Genomic DNA, 17,195 nt, shown 5'->3' on the forward strand with positions numbered 1-17,195 from the left:
TCTAGAGAGAGGACAGGAGAGGGAGAGGAAGAGAGAGAGAAGCATTGATGTGAGAGAGAAACATGCACCGGACTGGGGATCAAACCTGAAACCTCAGTATGTGCCCTGACCCGGAATCGAGCCTGCAGGTTTTTGGTGTATGGGACATATAATTGAGCCACCCGGTCAGGGCTGGATGAGGTTTCTTTTAATTAAAGTGATAGTTATTGATAAGATGGAGATCATAGTAGTATAAACTGATGGAAAGATTTAGGTATTCTGAACAGATACTTGGTTTGAAATAGGAAGGCACAGAATACAGTGATAAACAGGAGAGGCAGAGGAAAGCCTTCTCGCCCCAAGGAGCAACCACAGGCACGTAACTGGTTTGGAGGCAGCCCGCCTCCTGGGACCTTGACTTGAAAGAAGTCAGAGAGAAATCTGGTCTGTCTGGTTCGTTCAGGAAGGGTCTGCAGACCTAGGGTGAAGCAGACAGGCTCTGAATCAGTGCGGATGTTCAGTCTGATAAGGGTTCAGACATTAGCAAGTTCACAGGCAGTAGGCTACAGGTGTTGGTGGTAACTGAGATAGAAGAAAGCAGGTTTAAAATCTGAAGTTATCCAACTGTAAGTTTAGTTGTGGTTGCCGATGGTTAGTTCCTCTTTTCTTTCTTCTTTTTTCTGACATGCTTGTGTGAGGGCCAAGTGTCAGGCCAGCTTTGGTAAGAGAGATGTCACTCAACAGTGTACCACTCTGCAAGGATCTGTCAGTTTTAAAATGTCAACTGAAGATTTATCTTTTTAACCAGCTCCAAAGTGGGGGAAGTATTAGTGACTAGTGGCCCACCCTCAAACATATTTATTGATGCCATGACCAAGAATTTGAGTCAGTGCCTGTGAGCAGGTGATCTCACTTTAGGTTATCTTGAGAACCACTGGGTTAACCTTAGATGTTCTTTCTCCTTGAACACCTACCTCTCCATTGGTAAAAAAAAAAAAGCTAATTTTTTGCTAACAAAAGAGACCCAGTTTTAATGAAATGCCCAGTGTATTTTTTAAGCCTGGTCCAAAATAGTTAATACATGTTCCATGGTTCTTAGAAAATGTTCCTTTGGCTTAAAAGGTTTTCTTCATAAGATGGTATGCGAGCTGGTGATTAAAAAATAATTGCACGGTTACATTTTTTTTCAAACTCTACAGCACTTTCCACAACTTTTCAAATGATGTTTATGGTCAGAAAGAAAGCACTCTGTTCATAGCGGAGAACGCAGTTTACCATTAGGCTTTCGGTCATGCTCTCTCTGCAGCAAACACGCTTAGCACGCAAGCTTACTCTGTAGAGTAGTGGCTCACATGTAACTAGAAGATGGAATAACTTCTCGTTAACAATAATGCAAGTCCTTTAGTACTACTTTGCTCCTTTGCTCTCTGGACTATAGAAGCAAGTCTTCCTTCTAAGATTGATCCCAGGCACAGCTGTGGAATGGACGATGTTGATACCCAAAACCCAGCCTTAGTTCTGGCCCTTCCCTCGGGTCTATCCCTTCTCTCTCTCTCTCTCTCTCTCTCTCTCTCTCTCTCTCTCTCTCTCACACACACACACACACACACACACACACACACACTCACTCATGCTTCTCTTTTTGGCACAGAGGCACACATAACTGATCATAGAGATCTTGAATTTGTGACTTTAGCCAACAGGTACAATTAAACTATACTTAAATCTCATCCTTTCTAGACTCTTAAAATTATTCACATAGTTGGTTGCTTATATATGTATATACCTTTGAATAAAAAAAAAAGCCGACCTATTTGTGTCCTTACCTCCCTTTACTCTTTACTTCGTTAGAGAGGCCAGAAGTCAAGGTGGGCTGTGACTTTCCCGTCTCACTGCATTTGGTTATTCTATTAGGGCGTTAAAACTGTGGTAAACTCAGGGATTTCTCTGGCAGAGTTTTAGATTCAGTTCCATATTGCAGGGAGGATTTTGTGGCTGTTTAGTCCCTGGTGAGATTAGAGACAGCTGATGTAGCCTCTTGTGTTTCCTATTTCCTCCCTCAAGAGCACGAGACTGGCCCAAATTAGAACCGAGGTGAAACTAATGACAGAGAGTGGACTTTCTTTCCCGTCCAGGAACTTTCTGTTTTCCTGGCAGTGCCGTTGAGAAAGGGGGTAGGCCAGTTGGGTGGGAGGCATGGAATTGGGGTGGTTGCCTTGTTAGGGTACAGTTGTCCTCCTCCAGACTCACTCTAGTCACCCATTTGCCGCTAGACCCACAAATAGAGTCAGACCCCAGTGCTCCCCAAAGGGACAAGTGCACAGTCTGACCTGGGAGGAGCGAGCTTAGACTACAAAACAACTGCAGGGTTTTGTAGGCTGTATGACCAGACACCGAGGGAATGTGTCTGGGAATGGATTCTAAGGGTGTGCAACCAAGGGGGAAGGAGTATCTATTGAATTAGACTGGATTTATTATCTAATGGAGATTCTAGGTTTAATAACTTAGGTGCACGGCTGGGACAGTTCAGTTAACTCAGCTGATGAAACAGAATGAGCTTGCACTCTAACCAGGGAAGTTATGACAGAGCTTCCCTGGTATAACGGAGAGGAAGGGGACCCAAAGGCTTAAGGGGGTAGGAATGCCGGTATGAATCTCCGAAGTGTGACCTGCTCTGTTGAGAAACAGAAGAGGGAGTACTAGTATCTCTGATAAGCTCTGAGGTGGCTTCCCCCATAAGATGGCTATGACAGTGGGAGAAGCTGTCCCTGAGATGGGCCCTTAGGAGCGGAGGCCAAGTGATGGTAGAACTTAACATGTGAGATAAGGTGGGCACATTTACTGTCATGGGCAGCAGGGTGAAGAGGGAGTAGATGTTTATTCTGGCCCTGGCTGGTGTGGCTCCTTTGGTTGGGCATTGTCCCATCACTGCAAGGTTGCCAGTTTGATTTCCTGTCAGGGCACAGGCCTGGGTTTTGGGCTCCATCCCTGGTAGGGGGCATGCAGGAGGCAGCTGATCCATGTTTTGCTCTCACATTGATGTTTCTCTCTCTCTCCCCCTCATTTCCTTTCTCTCTAAAAATCAATTTTAAACATCTTAAAAAAATGTTTTATCCTGGAAGGATATTTGATCGTAGCTAGTTGATCACAGTCTCCATTGGGATGAATTAGATGGACGGCCTTTTTAAAGGTTAGTATTCTTCCTCTGTGTATTTCTATAAGGGGAAAACTTCTGGTCTGGGAGTCAGGAACCTGACTTGAGTCATCACCATGGAAACTCAGTTTCTAGACCCAAAGTCGTCTCTGAGCCCCTTGATTAAAGGGGAGGCCATGCTCCCTGAGGGAACATTAAACATGGCCACAGGCATGTGCTGTAGATAATCCTCCGACTTCTCCAAAGGGGCTCATGTGCAACTGTGTCCAGAGCTAAAAAAAAAAAAAAAAAAAAAAGTACCTGGACTTTTTAGACATTTCTAGACACTGGCTCTGAGTTTATATTAACATCCGAGGACCCAAAAGTGCCACAGTGGCCCACCAGTCCACGTGTGGACCTATGGTTGTCAGGTGAAAAATGGAATTTTGGCTAATGTTCAGAATTACAGTGGGTGTAATAGTCTGCAGACCGTGCTCTGGTTATTTTCTTAGTTCTTGAATTCATGATTGGAGAAGACATATTTGGCATCTGGCTGACTCCCCACATTGGCCCTCTGACTGATGACGTAAGGCTATCTTGGTAGGAAGGGCTAAGTGGAAGCCAGTGGGATTTCTCCTCCATACCAAGATAATAAACAAAAGGAATACTGCATCCCTGGGGGAATTTCAGAAATTAGTGTCCTCACAAAAGACTTGAGAAAACAAAGGCATGGAGATACCTCTCCTATCCCCATTGAACTTGCCTGTGTGGCCTGTGCAGAAGGCAAGTGTATTTTACAGAGTGACTTTGGAGTATTGTAAACCTCATGAAGAGGCGATTTCAGTTTCAGCTGCTGTTCAAGATATGGCATCTTCATTGAGAATAACCAACAGAGCCCTGGCTTCTGTTATGAAACCTTTGGTCTGGCAAATCCTTCACCTCTGAGCCAGTTTGCAAAGATTACCAGGAGCAGCTTGCTATTCCTGGCATGGCTGACAGTCCACCATCAGTCTTGCCTCTGTGTCCCATCCTCTGTTCTGCACAGCACATCCTACTGACCCAATATATCAATGACACTGTAAGTGGACCTGATGAACAGAAAGTGACAAGTACTTTAGATGCGTCAGTGAGACGGGTTCGGTGGGTGAGATTCAGCCCATTCTAGCTGTATTAGTTAGTGCCCAGTCAGGGTAAGGGACATCACGAACCATTTTGGCAGAGAATTTCCTGTGAGGACGTGGTGAAGCAGACGTTGGAGGATTGAAAAGGTAAGAAAGGAAGGCCGAGATGAACAGAACCAGTAATAGTGGGAAGAGGCTACCTGAGCTCGGGCTGGAGTGACAAAGGAAAGAGGTTGGGGTTTTGGACATCTAGGAGCTGGAGGAAGAGGGGTTCTCAGGGGCTGGGGCCCAGATTCTGAGGAGACAGTAGCTTCATGTCCAGCCCATGTCTAGCAAGAGCGCGTTTTGTCTTGGTATGCCACATGGTTGTTTCTGGGTCACCCTGGACCGTTTGGTAATTTGTGCTAATTTCCTTTCTCCCTCATTGAGCCTGGCCTTTGGCTCCCTAGTGGTGACCTTGGGGCTAGGGCAGGGGAGCGGAGAGGGAACCTGGTAAAAGCTACCTTTCACTTTTGATTTTGAGGTGGTTTGGTTTATGGTACCTGGTCCCTTACCTCCTATAACCCTATATTTTTTGTTCTCTTGGTAGAAGCCTTATTTTCAAGGTGTCTTCCCCGTTTGCGGTCGGTTTCTTATTCTTCAGCACCTCTGCTTGTTGGTGTCTGGGCCTTGACTCCTGAACGCTGTTAGAACTATTACTTAGAAGTGCATTACTCCGAGGAGGTTCATCCTGGCTGATGTCTGTCCACTTGCTCCTTTTCTGAGGGAGAAGATTATGGGCCGGCTGAGTCATAGCGGTCCTTGGACCAGTAACCCCTGAGTAGTGTCATCAAGAACAGCAGAGCATTTGGCCTCTTTGCCAGTTCATCTGCTGTGAGCTGGCCTCGTTTTCACTTGATCTGTTCCAGCATGGAATAATCTAATCTCCGGGCTCGCCTCTCGAAGGGAAGATTCACGGGTGAGGTCATCTCGTTTGCTGCTTTTCCTGATCGCCTCCAGCACTGGCAGCAAGTAGAGTAATGAGGCCTGTTTCTGAGGACTTTCTGGATTATCCATGCCGCTGTCCTCCCAGAGCCGGGAGGTGTGGCTTTGTGTTCTGTTCTCCCTCCTTCCCTCTTCACGGTTTGGGGGACAGATTTTATAAACCATCAGCCATCACAGCTGCAGGCCACCCAGTAGCCGCCCTTCTCCCACGTAAGCTGTAGTGACCAAGAAAGAAAAATAATCAAGTCCTCAGTGAAGCAAGACGGGCTCAACCCAGAGCTCCCTGGTGGGGAGGCGCTGACCTGAGCAGGGTCCTCACCTGGACGTTCTGGGTTTGTGAGGCCGAAGAAGGACCACGATGGGTTAATTTCATTCCCTCAGAAACTGAATGGAAACCTGCATTTACCCACAATGAGGCCGCACAGGTTCACCAGATCCCATTACATCAGCTCCCAGTGGGAACCTGGGATATCCCAGGCTCATCACAAGCTCCCTTTGGCATCTGAATGTCTAAGAAAACATCAGTGAATTCGCTGTGAAGGCCGGTTGATAATAAAACCTTTCAAAATGTGTTTTACGAGAGGAAACGAGCGCAATGATATCTTAAAATGGTGTCCAGATGGGCAGCCCCGGTGTTTGGACAGCCAGGGCATCATTCCAAACCTGAGACTCTCTCAAGGATTAGAATCCCAAAGACTTACATTTCTTGCTCAGTTGTTTAGTGGTCAGATTAATTTAACCCCCCTGTTTGGAACTGCCTCAAGATAATATCCACATCCCATATGAACAAGAAAGAACCTGTCAGATGAAGGGATTGAGAAGTACAGATTGGTGGTTACAAAGCAGTCAGGAGGATGTAAAGTCCGGCAAAGGGAATATAATCTGTAACATTGCTGTAACTGTATATGGTGTCAGATGGGTACAGATGGATTGGAGTGATCACTTTGTCAATTATATAAATGTCTAATCACGGGGTTGTATACCTGAAACTGATAGAACATTGTAGGCTAACTGTGATTGAAAAAATAAAAAATTATTTAAAGAATGAAAGGCAAAAAATATTATAACCTAGTGAAAAGGGAGGCTGTGTACTCCAGGAAAAGAAAATAATTTAAAATCTAAAATAACCCCACGCTCTTTTAGAAAAGTTAGTACCCCACACCAGGAGGATTTTGTAGCTCTCGCCCGCAGCAGTAGTGACCTTGTGGCAATTCCACCGGTTTTTCAGGGCCTTTGGCTCAACAGCTCCGGGTCTTCCTTTAACCAGGAAGCTTTGTTGCTGCAAATTCTTCTTCCTGAGGCCACAGCCTGTGGAGTTGGGGCCAGACCACGTCATCCCAGCTGGTAGCGTGCTGTCCTCTTGGACGTGAGCAGGGCAGCATTTGGTCCTCAGGCAGTGAAACACAATGGCTTGGACCTATCTGTTCAGAGGGGATTTAGTTTACTTACTTTATTTATTTTTTAAATATACTTTGATTGATTTCAGAGAGGAAAGGAGAGGGAGAGAGTGATAGAAATATCAATGATGATGTGCCCTCAACCGGAGTCAAACCCAGGACCCTTCAGTCCACAGGCCTACACTCTATTCACCGAGCCAGACCGGCGAGGGTGGATTTCGTTTACTCTGGACCAAGCATCATTTCTGACTGAATCTCAGTCTGGATCTGATTTTTCAGGCGAATAAATTCTAATGTAACATCTGATCAGGACAACTTTGGCACTTGGATAAAAATGAGTTCCGCAGCAGTTTGTCAAGTTCTGCGAAGATGGATTGACTACGGCAGCTGCTAGGGGTTTCTCCTAATGCTAATGAAACCTTGACAAAGACTCTTCGACCATCTTGGTTCCTCTTTCCTAAGTGGGATGGTACAAATTGGGAAGATCCAGCTTGGGAGATGGGGTGCTTCTCTGGCTTGAATTAGCATGGGCTCACGGTTTATGGAGCAGGAGTTGGAATCACACTAGCCTGTGTGTGCATTCTGACTCCATTATGTGGGTGTGCAACCCTGGGTATGTTTCTGAACCATTCAGTGCTCAGTTTTCCATCTTTAAAATGTGGCCACCACCGGTCTTGCAGGGTAGTAGTAAGGATTAAAGGAAATAATGTAGCTCTAACAGGGACAGTCACACAGCAGGCTGTGAGCCAGTGGTGATGCTCAAGGCTTTTGATAGAGTGGGGGGGGGGGGGAGGGAAGGGGGGAAGCCCACTTTAGGGGAAGCCACCTTGTTGGTTTATAACTGGAAGTGTTATTGAGGTGCCCCACACTGTACCTGACACATGAGAGGGACTCACTGATGATGCCATATTTGCCCATGTAGTCTTCCGTCTCCAATCATCGTATTGCAGGATAATTGTTTGTGGAAGGAGTGGGTGAAGCAGCAGTCTTATACATGGGGGCATATGTACAAAGGCAGGCATTATAAATTATTTGAAGGTTTAAAAGAATAGACATCTTATAAGTGGTATTTATTTTCACATTTTGTATTATATCTGAAGCTTAATTTATTATCCAATAAATGTGGTAGCTACATGATCATTTCCTGCCAGATGGATATGTAAGGTTGTTGATTGTTTTTCTTTTAGAATGAATACAATTTTTATTTGAATGCCATTACAAACTACTGACACATATGAATACAGACTAGGTTTTAGGATATTGAATAATATATAATAGATTAAAATTATTTGTGATTTTGTTATATTTGGGGAAGTTAAAATATATTTTAAAACTTTGACTCTATCTTTAAGCAGAACTAAGAAGGAAAATAATTAAAATAAACAGATATATAACTGGATGTGAAAAGGTTAGCTATGGTAGAAAACATGTCCAAATCTGTCAGTTACATATAGCTTCAAAAATAATTTCATGATAACCTTTGTCACTCAGGACCCAGTAAACCTTTCTAATAATCTTGAACGAGTTTGTCACCATCATTTTCCTATTACCTATACTAACAAGTTAGAAATCCATTTTAATTACAAGGAGTAAACAACACTTTGTTATACCACTTTGATGAGCATAACACCATTTTTAATACAGTATGTCTTTGACACCTTTGAATTACAAAATGACCCAACTTGAGCAAGAGAGAAATGAAGTTGGTAATTATCTGGCCAGTGCAGGTTATGTCCTCAGTTGGATCAATGAGACCTCCAGGGGATCTTGATCTCAATTGGAGTATCAGCTGTGGGCATGGCCAATGTGCAAGAGATAATTGCCACCTTTATAAGCCCGTCCTTTATAGATTTGGGGCTTACTGGCTGTTGCAATGAAGTAAAATCTCATGTACATATACATTTGGAATATTTACTGCTTTGAAGTGTGTGAACCCACAATTAGTCCCTAGATAGTCCCTAGAATTAGAAGATTCAGTGAAGCTGTTTAGATGTTTTCATTTTGCTTTTCTTCTTTTAAATTTTATTATTATTATTTTTAACATATTTTTATTGATTTTAGAGAAGAATGGAGGAGGGAGAGAACGATAGAAACATCAATGATGAGAGAGAATCATTGATCGGCTGCCTCCTGCACAACCCACACTGGGGATTGAGCCCGCAATCCAGGCATATGCCCTGACCCGGAATTGAATCGTGATCCTGGTTTACAAGTCAACACTCAACCACTGAGCCATGCCATCGGGGCTGCTTTTCTTCTTGACTGAAGCCCCTAAGAACTGTATGTTGAGTTCAGCCAGATATATTTGGATCTCGTTGAGTTTTCATTTTCTTTCAGAAAAGTAATGTATGTATGCTAACTAGTGCTTCAAGGAAAGCTTCCTGATCCTCTTAGAAATATGCCAAGGAATTCTAGCAGAATATGGGTTCCCCTTATACCAGGAAAGGGGCTGTGCATTTTACGGTAGTGATTCCTTCTACAGACTTCCCGTTCAACATTTCCTCCTTCTCTTTGCAGTAGATCATGTATGAAGTGGTGGGAGTTTTTTTATTTTTTTGTTTGTTTTTAGATAAAAAAAAATCTAATTGACATGAATTCTTTTTGCACTAAAGAAATACTTCATACCTGGAGTTGCTCCACTGAACTGGCATGAGAAATACAAAGTCATAGTGTATTAGGACCCTGGAAGGGACCTTCAGAGCCATCTGGTCGACCCCTTTATTTTACAAATGGGATACAGGTGGGCCACTTGCCCGCAGCCTGTCAGTCACACAGGGGGCGGGTGGCACAGCTGAGAGAAGAACCAGGGCTTCCTGACGCCTCATTTCTGTGCTCTTCCCCATGTTGGCTGCCCTCAGCATTTAATTTTGTTTGCAGTTAGCTTTCTGGCATTTGTTGGGTTTGCATGGTTTGTTAAGTAGAAAGTCACCATTTTTTTTTAGTGTATGAATGATTGAGGTGGAGCCAGGACACTGTGTAACCGAGATACTTGATGGAAGAACTTGAAATCAAATAGATTTTAACTCAGAGTTCCTTTTCTCATAACCAAAAATGAAGTCTTTGACTACATAACCAAATGGCTCATAAATATGTTTTTGATCTTTCAGAACAGAAGACTCGTTAACAGAAGATGACAAGAGGCGGTATGTTTGATAGTGAAGCTGGCTTTAATTTGAATAATTGTGGCCACATCTTGTGGATGTAATTTAACGTGCTTTAATTTGACTCACGAATTTAATTTAACACTGTAGCACACTACTAATAGAGTAGAGATTCCACCAAGACAACTTTTGGCATGGAGTATGTGATCTGGAAAAGAACTAGCCCAGGGTTCATTATCTTTGCCTCTTTCAAGCGAGTTTGGTTTTTGTCCTATGCATGCGGCCTGTAGTAGTTTTCACCCTGTCGCCATTGCGTGTGCTGTTCTTCCTAACTGGGTGACCTCCCTTTATTCTTGCAGCCTTCTCCGTCTCCCCATTCCTCCTCTGGTTAACTCTCCCTGCTCTCATTACTCCTTAGCTCTCTATCTCGGAATTTTATATTTATGTCTACCTATAGCTGAAATGTTTTTGTATGTCCGTAGCATTGAATATCACTTTGGCCCCTGGGAATTCTTGATAAATATTACGTCACTCCACCGATATTTATTTCTATATCTCTTTTCTTCTTTCCTATTGTAAGTAAAATATCTAAAATTTCTACTCACTTAATACAGCTTTCTTTTATATACGTAGCTTCTTTTAATAGAAAATAAATTACATTTCCAAAGGCAATAACAGTCTGAATTCTACTTTTGACAAAAAAAACATGAGTTATTTTAATAATTCTTTAATTGTTTGAATTACTCCATGCTTCTATTGCTTTCTTCAAATATAAAGTTCCATCGAAATTGGTCTGATTTTTCTATATCTGCTTCTTGAAGGAACTATGGAGGAGTGTATGTTGGTCTCCCATCTGAAGCTGTCAACATGGTATCCAATCCAACAAAGACAGTTCAAAAAAGTAAGCAAAATCACCTGATGTTTATTTTCTCTAAAGATGTATTTTGTGTTTTGTGAAAAATATGAAATTTAAATTTTAGCCTGCTTATCTCCACCTACATATTACTGAGTAGCAGGGAGCCAGGTCTCTGGTCTTGGAACCGTTTGTTGAAATTACCACTCCTATGATGAGAGCCATAATTTAGCCTCTGTTTGTGGTTATGCTCCAGGGGTATTGGTATGTTTCATTTTTAATTAATTTCAGTGGTGAGCAGTGTGAAAATGGAAGTTAATGTGTCCGTCAGTTTACGGTTTTTTTTTTTTTGTAGAACATACAAGTAAATTCTTATATGTAGAACACACAAGATAATCAGTCTAGCGATTGGAGGAAGAGTAACTGCCTATTGTACAATTAAATGAAGTAAGGTTAACAGTAATTGTGAAGTGAACGAGGTCCTTTTGATACTAGGTGTGACTGCAACTTTGTAGATAGCTTCTTGCTTAAGTCAACTTTTAAGTGAGGGTTGTGGTAGAGAGTGCTGATTTACTGGGCACTGCACAGTTGTCTCATGAGTTTTAAAGAGCTATTCATATATCTAATGTGCACACAAGGCTGTATGGCATTAATTTTAGCATACGTTATTTATTTGTTCCTCATTGCTGCTTCTCTACTTTATGATTTGAATTAGCAAATAATGAATGTCACGATTCTTTGTGCTTTTATGAGAAACTAGAATATGTTCTGACTATTTAACTTTTCTTAATTTTCTCTTTAAGATTAGAAGAAAATATCATGACAATAATCAAGAGGTACTGTATATTTTTCTAAATAATTGGATATGCTTAGCCTTGATAAATGAACTATAGGTGTTATTTTACTATGTATTTCTAAGAAATCGTGGACTTCAAGATTAGGAGGGAGGGTTCATCTTGTGCGCAAATCTATGGAATGGAACATGTTTTATTGTAAAGAGTCTTTAATGATCAGATCAATTTCTTTTGCAGGTTTTAAAATATTTTTTATTTTCTTTCAACTGAAACTTAATTCATTTAATACAAGTAAGCCAAGAGTTTACCAAAAACAGTGAGATTTCACTCGTCATTGCCTAAAACGTTACGGGGCTAGGACCTTCTAGACAGGGACTAGAGAGGATGGGGCTGGGAATTAGGTTAGGATCAACATTAAGTGTTTGACAACAGCCAGGAGTTAGTTAATGTACATAGAGGAGATGTATCAGTACCAAGACTCCAGTGGAGATGGGCAAGCCATCAGTGCCAAGTGATGTGGGAAGGAGTAGTGAAATCACAGGCCAAGTTTACTGCTCGGATATCATAAAGCATGTTCAATGTAGACAGAAGAAAACATTGTCTAAAGGATGCACTATGGACCTGGGGTCCTGGTGAAGAGCTTGGAGTTAGAATTAAATAAGATGAACAAGAACAGGTGAAAATAGCTTCATTTATTACCTACCCCCAGGCTCTGAAACGTACCCAGCATCCTTTTGGTAGAGGCAAGAGCCTCAGCCCACCTGGTCTAACAACACATTTGATGGGTGGATCCCACTGCCTTTCAGTCATGCTGGATAACATCTTGCCTCTTGAACCTCCAGTGATCAGGAATGTTCTGTCTCCTAAGATTCCTGAGGTAGCCCATTCTCTTTTGGGAGCCATACAGCCTTGGGTTTGAATTCAAGCTCTTTTAACTATGAGCTGGGCAAAGTGTCCCCCACCCCTTTTTTCTTTTTTAAAAAAATCCTCACCCATGGACACGTTTTTAGAGAGAGGGAGAAGAGGGGAGAGGAGAGAGGAGAGGAGAGGAGGGGGAAGAGAGAAAGAGAGAGAGAGAGAGAGAGAGAGAGAGAGAGAGAGAGAGAGAGGAAGAGAAGAGAAGAGAAGAGAAGAGAAGAGAAGAGAAGAGAAGAGAAGAGAAGAGAAGAGAAGAGAAGAGAAGAGAGAGGAGAGAGAAATAGCAATGTGAGAGAAAAATATTAATTGGTTGTCTCCTGTATGTGCCCTGACTAGGGATTGAACCCACAACCTTTTGGTCTAAGGAATGGCACTCCAACCAACTGAGCCACCTGACTAGGACTACTTCCCCTTTGTTGTCTCCATATTTTAATCTATAAAATGGAATTAATGCTTAGCAAGACAGATTGCTATTGAACCAATTCTTGCTGAAGGACAGTAGTGGAGTTGGTGTTTGGGATTAGGGAGAGTCACAAAATAAGCTCATAGGTGGAGACAAATAAGCTTTCCCACTGGGGATGGGGACACAGTCTTGGGTAGCTATTTCTTCAAAGATTTTCTCCTCAAGGCAACAGCATCATGGAGCTTTATTCCCTCGTGCCCATGATCACATTAGGGTGTTGAGTGTCTCTAGGAATTTGATGGAGGTTTTCTATTCCTAGTATTTTTTAATAGAGTTCTAACCCTCCATATAGATCTCTAAATTCCCTGCCAGTTTCCCCCTATTGCAGTAGTACGTTAATTATTGGCATCAATTAAAAAAAGGTAATGTCGTTGAAAGAGAGCATTCCTGAAAACAGGGTGTATTTCAAAAAGCAAGGGAATAGAGTGGGAAAAGGTACCATGTAGACGGGTGTCAGGCGACTCAGTGGCTCTGTTAACGCAGGGCCTTAGACAAATCCTTTACCTTCTTCTCTCAGCTTCTCTCACTTTCAGTTTTCGCAGAGGAGGCAAGATGATTGCTAAAATTCATATGTGCATCTAAAATTCTCTGATAACAATTTAGCATTGTTGCTCATAAGCCAGCCCACCTAACTTCAGACAGCTGACTAGACTATTTCCTTACAACTCATAGCTGTAAATGTATATTACTTATTGCCATCCCTCTCTCTTCTCAGTTGTCCCTATTTCTACACAACCGGCTTGATCCTGGTTTTTTCTTTGGCCTCCTTTGAATTACCCGCAACGTTTCCCAAGTTGAAAGGCTGTCCGCTTTCCCTAGTTGCTAAGCATCCATGTGGTGCTTATCTGTAACCCATCTGAACTCACGGCTTTCTGGGCTTAAATTACTGGGCAGAAACCCTGATGAGAACACTGTCCTTTGGCAAGAAAGACATTTTATGCAGAGGAGTGGAGACACCTTTTTGTGGCCTCCCACGTAAAATCTCTTTTTAAATAAAGCCCCAGAACTCACTCAATGACCGAAGTTCAAAGTTGACTTGGGTGCTTTTTGAAGCAAATTGAGGAGTGATTTCAGAATCTTTTAAGAATACTTGTATCACGATATAAATGTGTAGCTTCTAATACAGATGACTCGAGGGTGAAAGTTATGCCCACTTAGACAGACGTGTGGAGTACTGCCGGCACGGAGGAGCTCAGGGATGGCGCTCAGATGCCAGTGGATGGGCTAGCTAGCTAGTCAGCATCCCCCTTCGACATAATGTGGATGGCAGGACCCCTCCCAGGAGAGTCTGCCCAAGTAGGGAAGGGACGGGGCTTTGGCTGAGCAGTCTGTACCTTCAACGTGGGCGATGCTGATCTGCAGCTAATTTGGGGAATTATTATGACAGGTTTTAATTGTACGTTTATGAGTCTTCTTTTCTACCTGACTTTGCCTTTTTATATAAGTCAGTGATTAGCGCTGTGCTGGCTATGTATTAACGGTAAGCGAATGTTGAACGTGTGTTTTACTTTAAAGAAAATAGGTAGATAATTGATAGACCTTCAGCTGACACACACACACACACACACACACACACACACACACACACACACTGAGTGGCCAGATTATTATGATCACCTGACATTTGTAGGCAAATTAGCTGTACAGTGCATCCTATGGGATATGGAAGCCGAAGGCCTGTTCGAACACTTTTGCTGTCTGCAGTTACCAAGATAAAACGTCTCCAATTCACACAGGAACACAAGGATTGGACAGTCGAACGTTGGAAAAAAAGTCATGTGGTCCAATGAATCATGTTTCCAGTTGCATCATGCATATGGCAGTGAGAATTTGGTGGAAGCAGCATGAAAGCATGCACCCCACATGCATGAGTACAACCCTTCAAGCTGGTGGGGGCAGTGTTATGGTTTGGGGCATGTTTTCCTGGCATGATTTGGGCCCTTTAATTCGTGTGGAACAACGTCTGAATAGCACAACATACCTAAGTGTCGTTGCTGATCAAGTTCATCCTATCATGTTGATGGCGTATCCCAATGGAGATGGCTTCTTCCAATAAGACAATACGCCATACCACGGTGCTCGTATTGTGCAGGAGTGGTTTCAAGAACATGAGGGCGACTTTACCTTGCTTAGGTGGCCCCCACAATCACCAGATCTCAATCCAATTGAGCATTTGTGGGACAAAGTTAAAAGAGCCATCAGGCAGCTGGTTCCACAACCATCAAATCTCACAGAACTGGACAGTGCTATTCATCAGGCATGGTGTCAGATTCCTCGCATCACCTTTCAACATCTCGTGGAGTCAATGCCAAGAAGAATCGCTGCAATATTGAAGGCAAAAGGCGGCCCAATGAACTACCGATTGGGTGGTCATAATAATCTGGCCACTCAGTGTATATTGATTTAAGAGAGGAAGGGAGAGGTAGAGAGAGATAGAAATATCAAACATGAAAGAGAATCATTGATTGGCTGCCTCCTGCATGCCCCACACTGGGGATCAAGCCTGCAACCCAGGCACATGCCCTGACCGGGAATCAAACCATGACCTCCTGGTTCATAGGTCAATGCTCAACCACTGAGCCACGCCGGCCAGGCACTGATATATTTTTATTGACGTTGTACTTTTTCAAGCTTGCTAATTATTTCCCTTTTGTCTGTTATCTTCATAGTGTGTTCATCAAGATTTAGAGACGTTGCAATGTGCAGACATTTCCAAGGAAATTCTAAACAGTCACCTGCCTCCCCAACCTCCCCAAAGTTCTTAAGTCTGTGGTTAAAGCCATGGGTGCCTATTGAACGATGTGCTACTAGAAAGGACTTAGACAGTACACCTGTATATGGAACTTTCCACGGTCCACCTACGACAGATGAGCTAACAGACTTGTCCAGTCAGCCTGCTCTGCGCCAGCAGTATTTCCATCCTGGCGACTCAACCAGTTCATGAAGATGACGTCTTTTCACTGATACTTTTTTGATAGTTTTTATATAACCAAGTCCTTATTCTATTTGTAACTGAAGATAATAAGGCACTATAGACGAATTCCCTGAAATAATATATTTGTCTGTTATCTTTCACTATTTCTACTTCACATTAATTTTTACCTGTAGAATTGTTAAATTGATTCTTAATGTTATCTCTTTCCCTTTTTTTTTTTTTTTTTTGCTATTTGGTTTTCAGCTTTATTTAAATGTCAGAGAATTTCCTTTATTAGGAACAATGTATGCCATTGCAGTATTAAAGATAAATGACTGAAACTGGCAATGCTATACACATTTGATTATCTTCCTGTTTCCTTTAGCTCAAGGCTCTGAATACAAACACTTCATAGCCATTGCGTCTCCCATTCTACCTTCGAGTGATCACAGCCTCTCATCATGTTAATTCTATACTATTTCAAGGACCTGTGAGGGATGGTTAATAGGATATTTGCAAAGTTTTTAATTTGATGATGTCATGTGTATCCAGTTAGTACTCCAATGTAAGTTACTCAATTTACCAATGTATTTCAATAATTAAAATATTTTTATCCCTGTTTACCTGGACTTCTTAATTCTTTTTCAAAAAGAATGCTTTCAAGGAAGTCATATACAACACTGTGATATATAGATACAATATGTCAGTCCGTGAAGATAATGTATAGATTACCATGATAAACCAAAATTTTTCACAAGAAGAAAAGCATCATCTTATATATTTGGTCCATATGACAATCCTAGGGACATCAGATTGATAAAAAAAAATATCTGAGGTAAGAATCACTAAGAAATGATTATGATGCACTTATGCCTGTCTCATATCCACAAGTCCATAATGACATTTGGGTGGGTTATCAGCAGTTTATCCCATTAGGGACGTCATATAGAACCACTTTTTGGAAAGTTTTAATTTTAAGATAATTATAGATTTACAGATGAGTATAAAGGCAGCACAGAGAGTTCCTGTATACCTTTCCCTCAGCTTCCCCCATTCTTAACATCTTACATAAACAGTACATTTGTCAAAACGAAGAAATTGAATATTAGTACAGTGCTGTAAACTAAACTACAGCCTTCACTTGGATTCTATTAGTTTTTCATTCATACCCTTTTCCTGTTCCAGGATCCAACCCAAGATTCCGTTTCATTCTGTTGCAGTTGGTCATCCTATCTCCTGGCATTTTTTCAGCCTTTCCTTGTTTTTCGTGACCTTGACACTTTTGAAGCCTCCTGGTTGAAATTTTGAGATATTTCCCTAAATTTGGATTTGTCTGCTGTTTTCTTATGGTTAGACGGGGGTTATAGAGTTTGAGGAAGAATGTCCTCATCATATTGTAGTATAATATGACATCACCGTGACTTTCGCTGGCGGTACTAACCATGATCACTGGGTAGGGCCATCTGCCAGGTTTCTCCACTGAGGTTTCTGGTTTTCCTTCCCTATCCTTTGTTCCTTATGGGTGAGTGACTAAGTTT

General features: G+C 42.2%; 1 protein-coding gene across 2 annotated transcripts in view; it reads left to right on the forward strand.

Moving 5' to 3' along the window:
* LOC308514844 (overexpressed in colon carcinoma 1 protein homolog) overlaps positions 1-16,278 on the forward strand; it is a 32,997-nt gene extending 16,719 nt beyond the window's left edge. Inside the window, exons 3-6 of one of the 2 annotated variants that reach the window (XM_081085181.1) lie at positions 9,722-9,757; positions 10,537-10,616; positions 11,372-11,404; positions 15,413-16,278. In XM_081085181.1, coding sequence (XP_080941307.1) covers positions 9,722-9,757; positions 10,537-10,616; positions 11,372-11,376 — 121 coding nt within the window. In that variant the 3' untranslated portion in view covers positions 11,377-11,404; positions 15,413-16,278. Of the gene's footprint in view, positions 1-9,721; positions 9,758-10,536; positions 10,617-11,371; positions 11,405-12,071; positions 12,211-15,412 lie in introns of those variants that run through there. The other variant, XM_081085182.1, reaches the window with a different exon arrangement.
* Positions 16,279-17,195: the final 917 nt, after the last annotated feature.

Source organism: Myotis nattereri (genome assembly GCF_964212035.1).
Source record: "Myotis nattereri genome assembly, chromosome: 2".
Classification (NCBI taxonomy): Eukaryota; Metazoa; Chordata; class Mammalia; order Chiroptera; family Vespertilionidae; genus Myotis; species Myotis nattereri.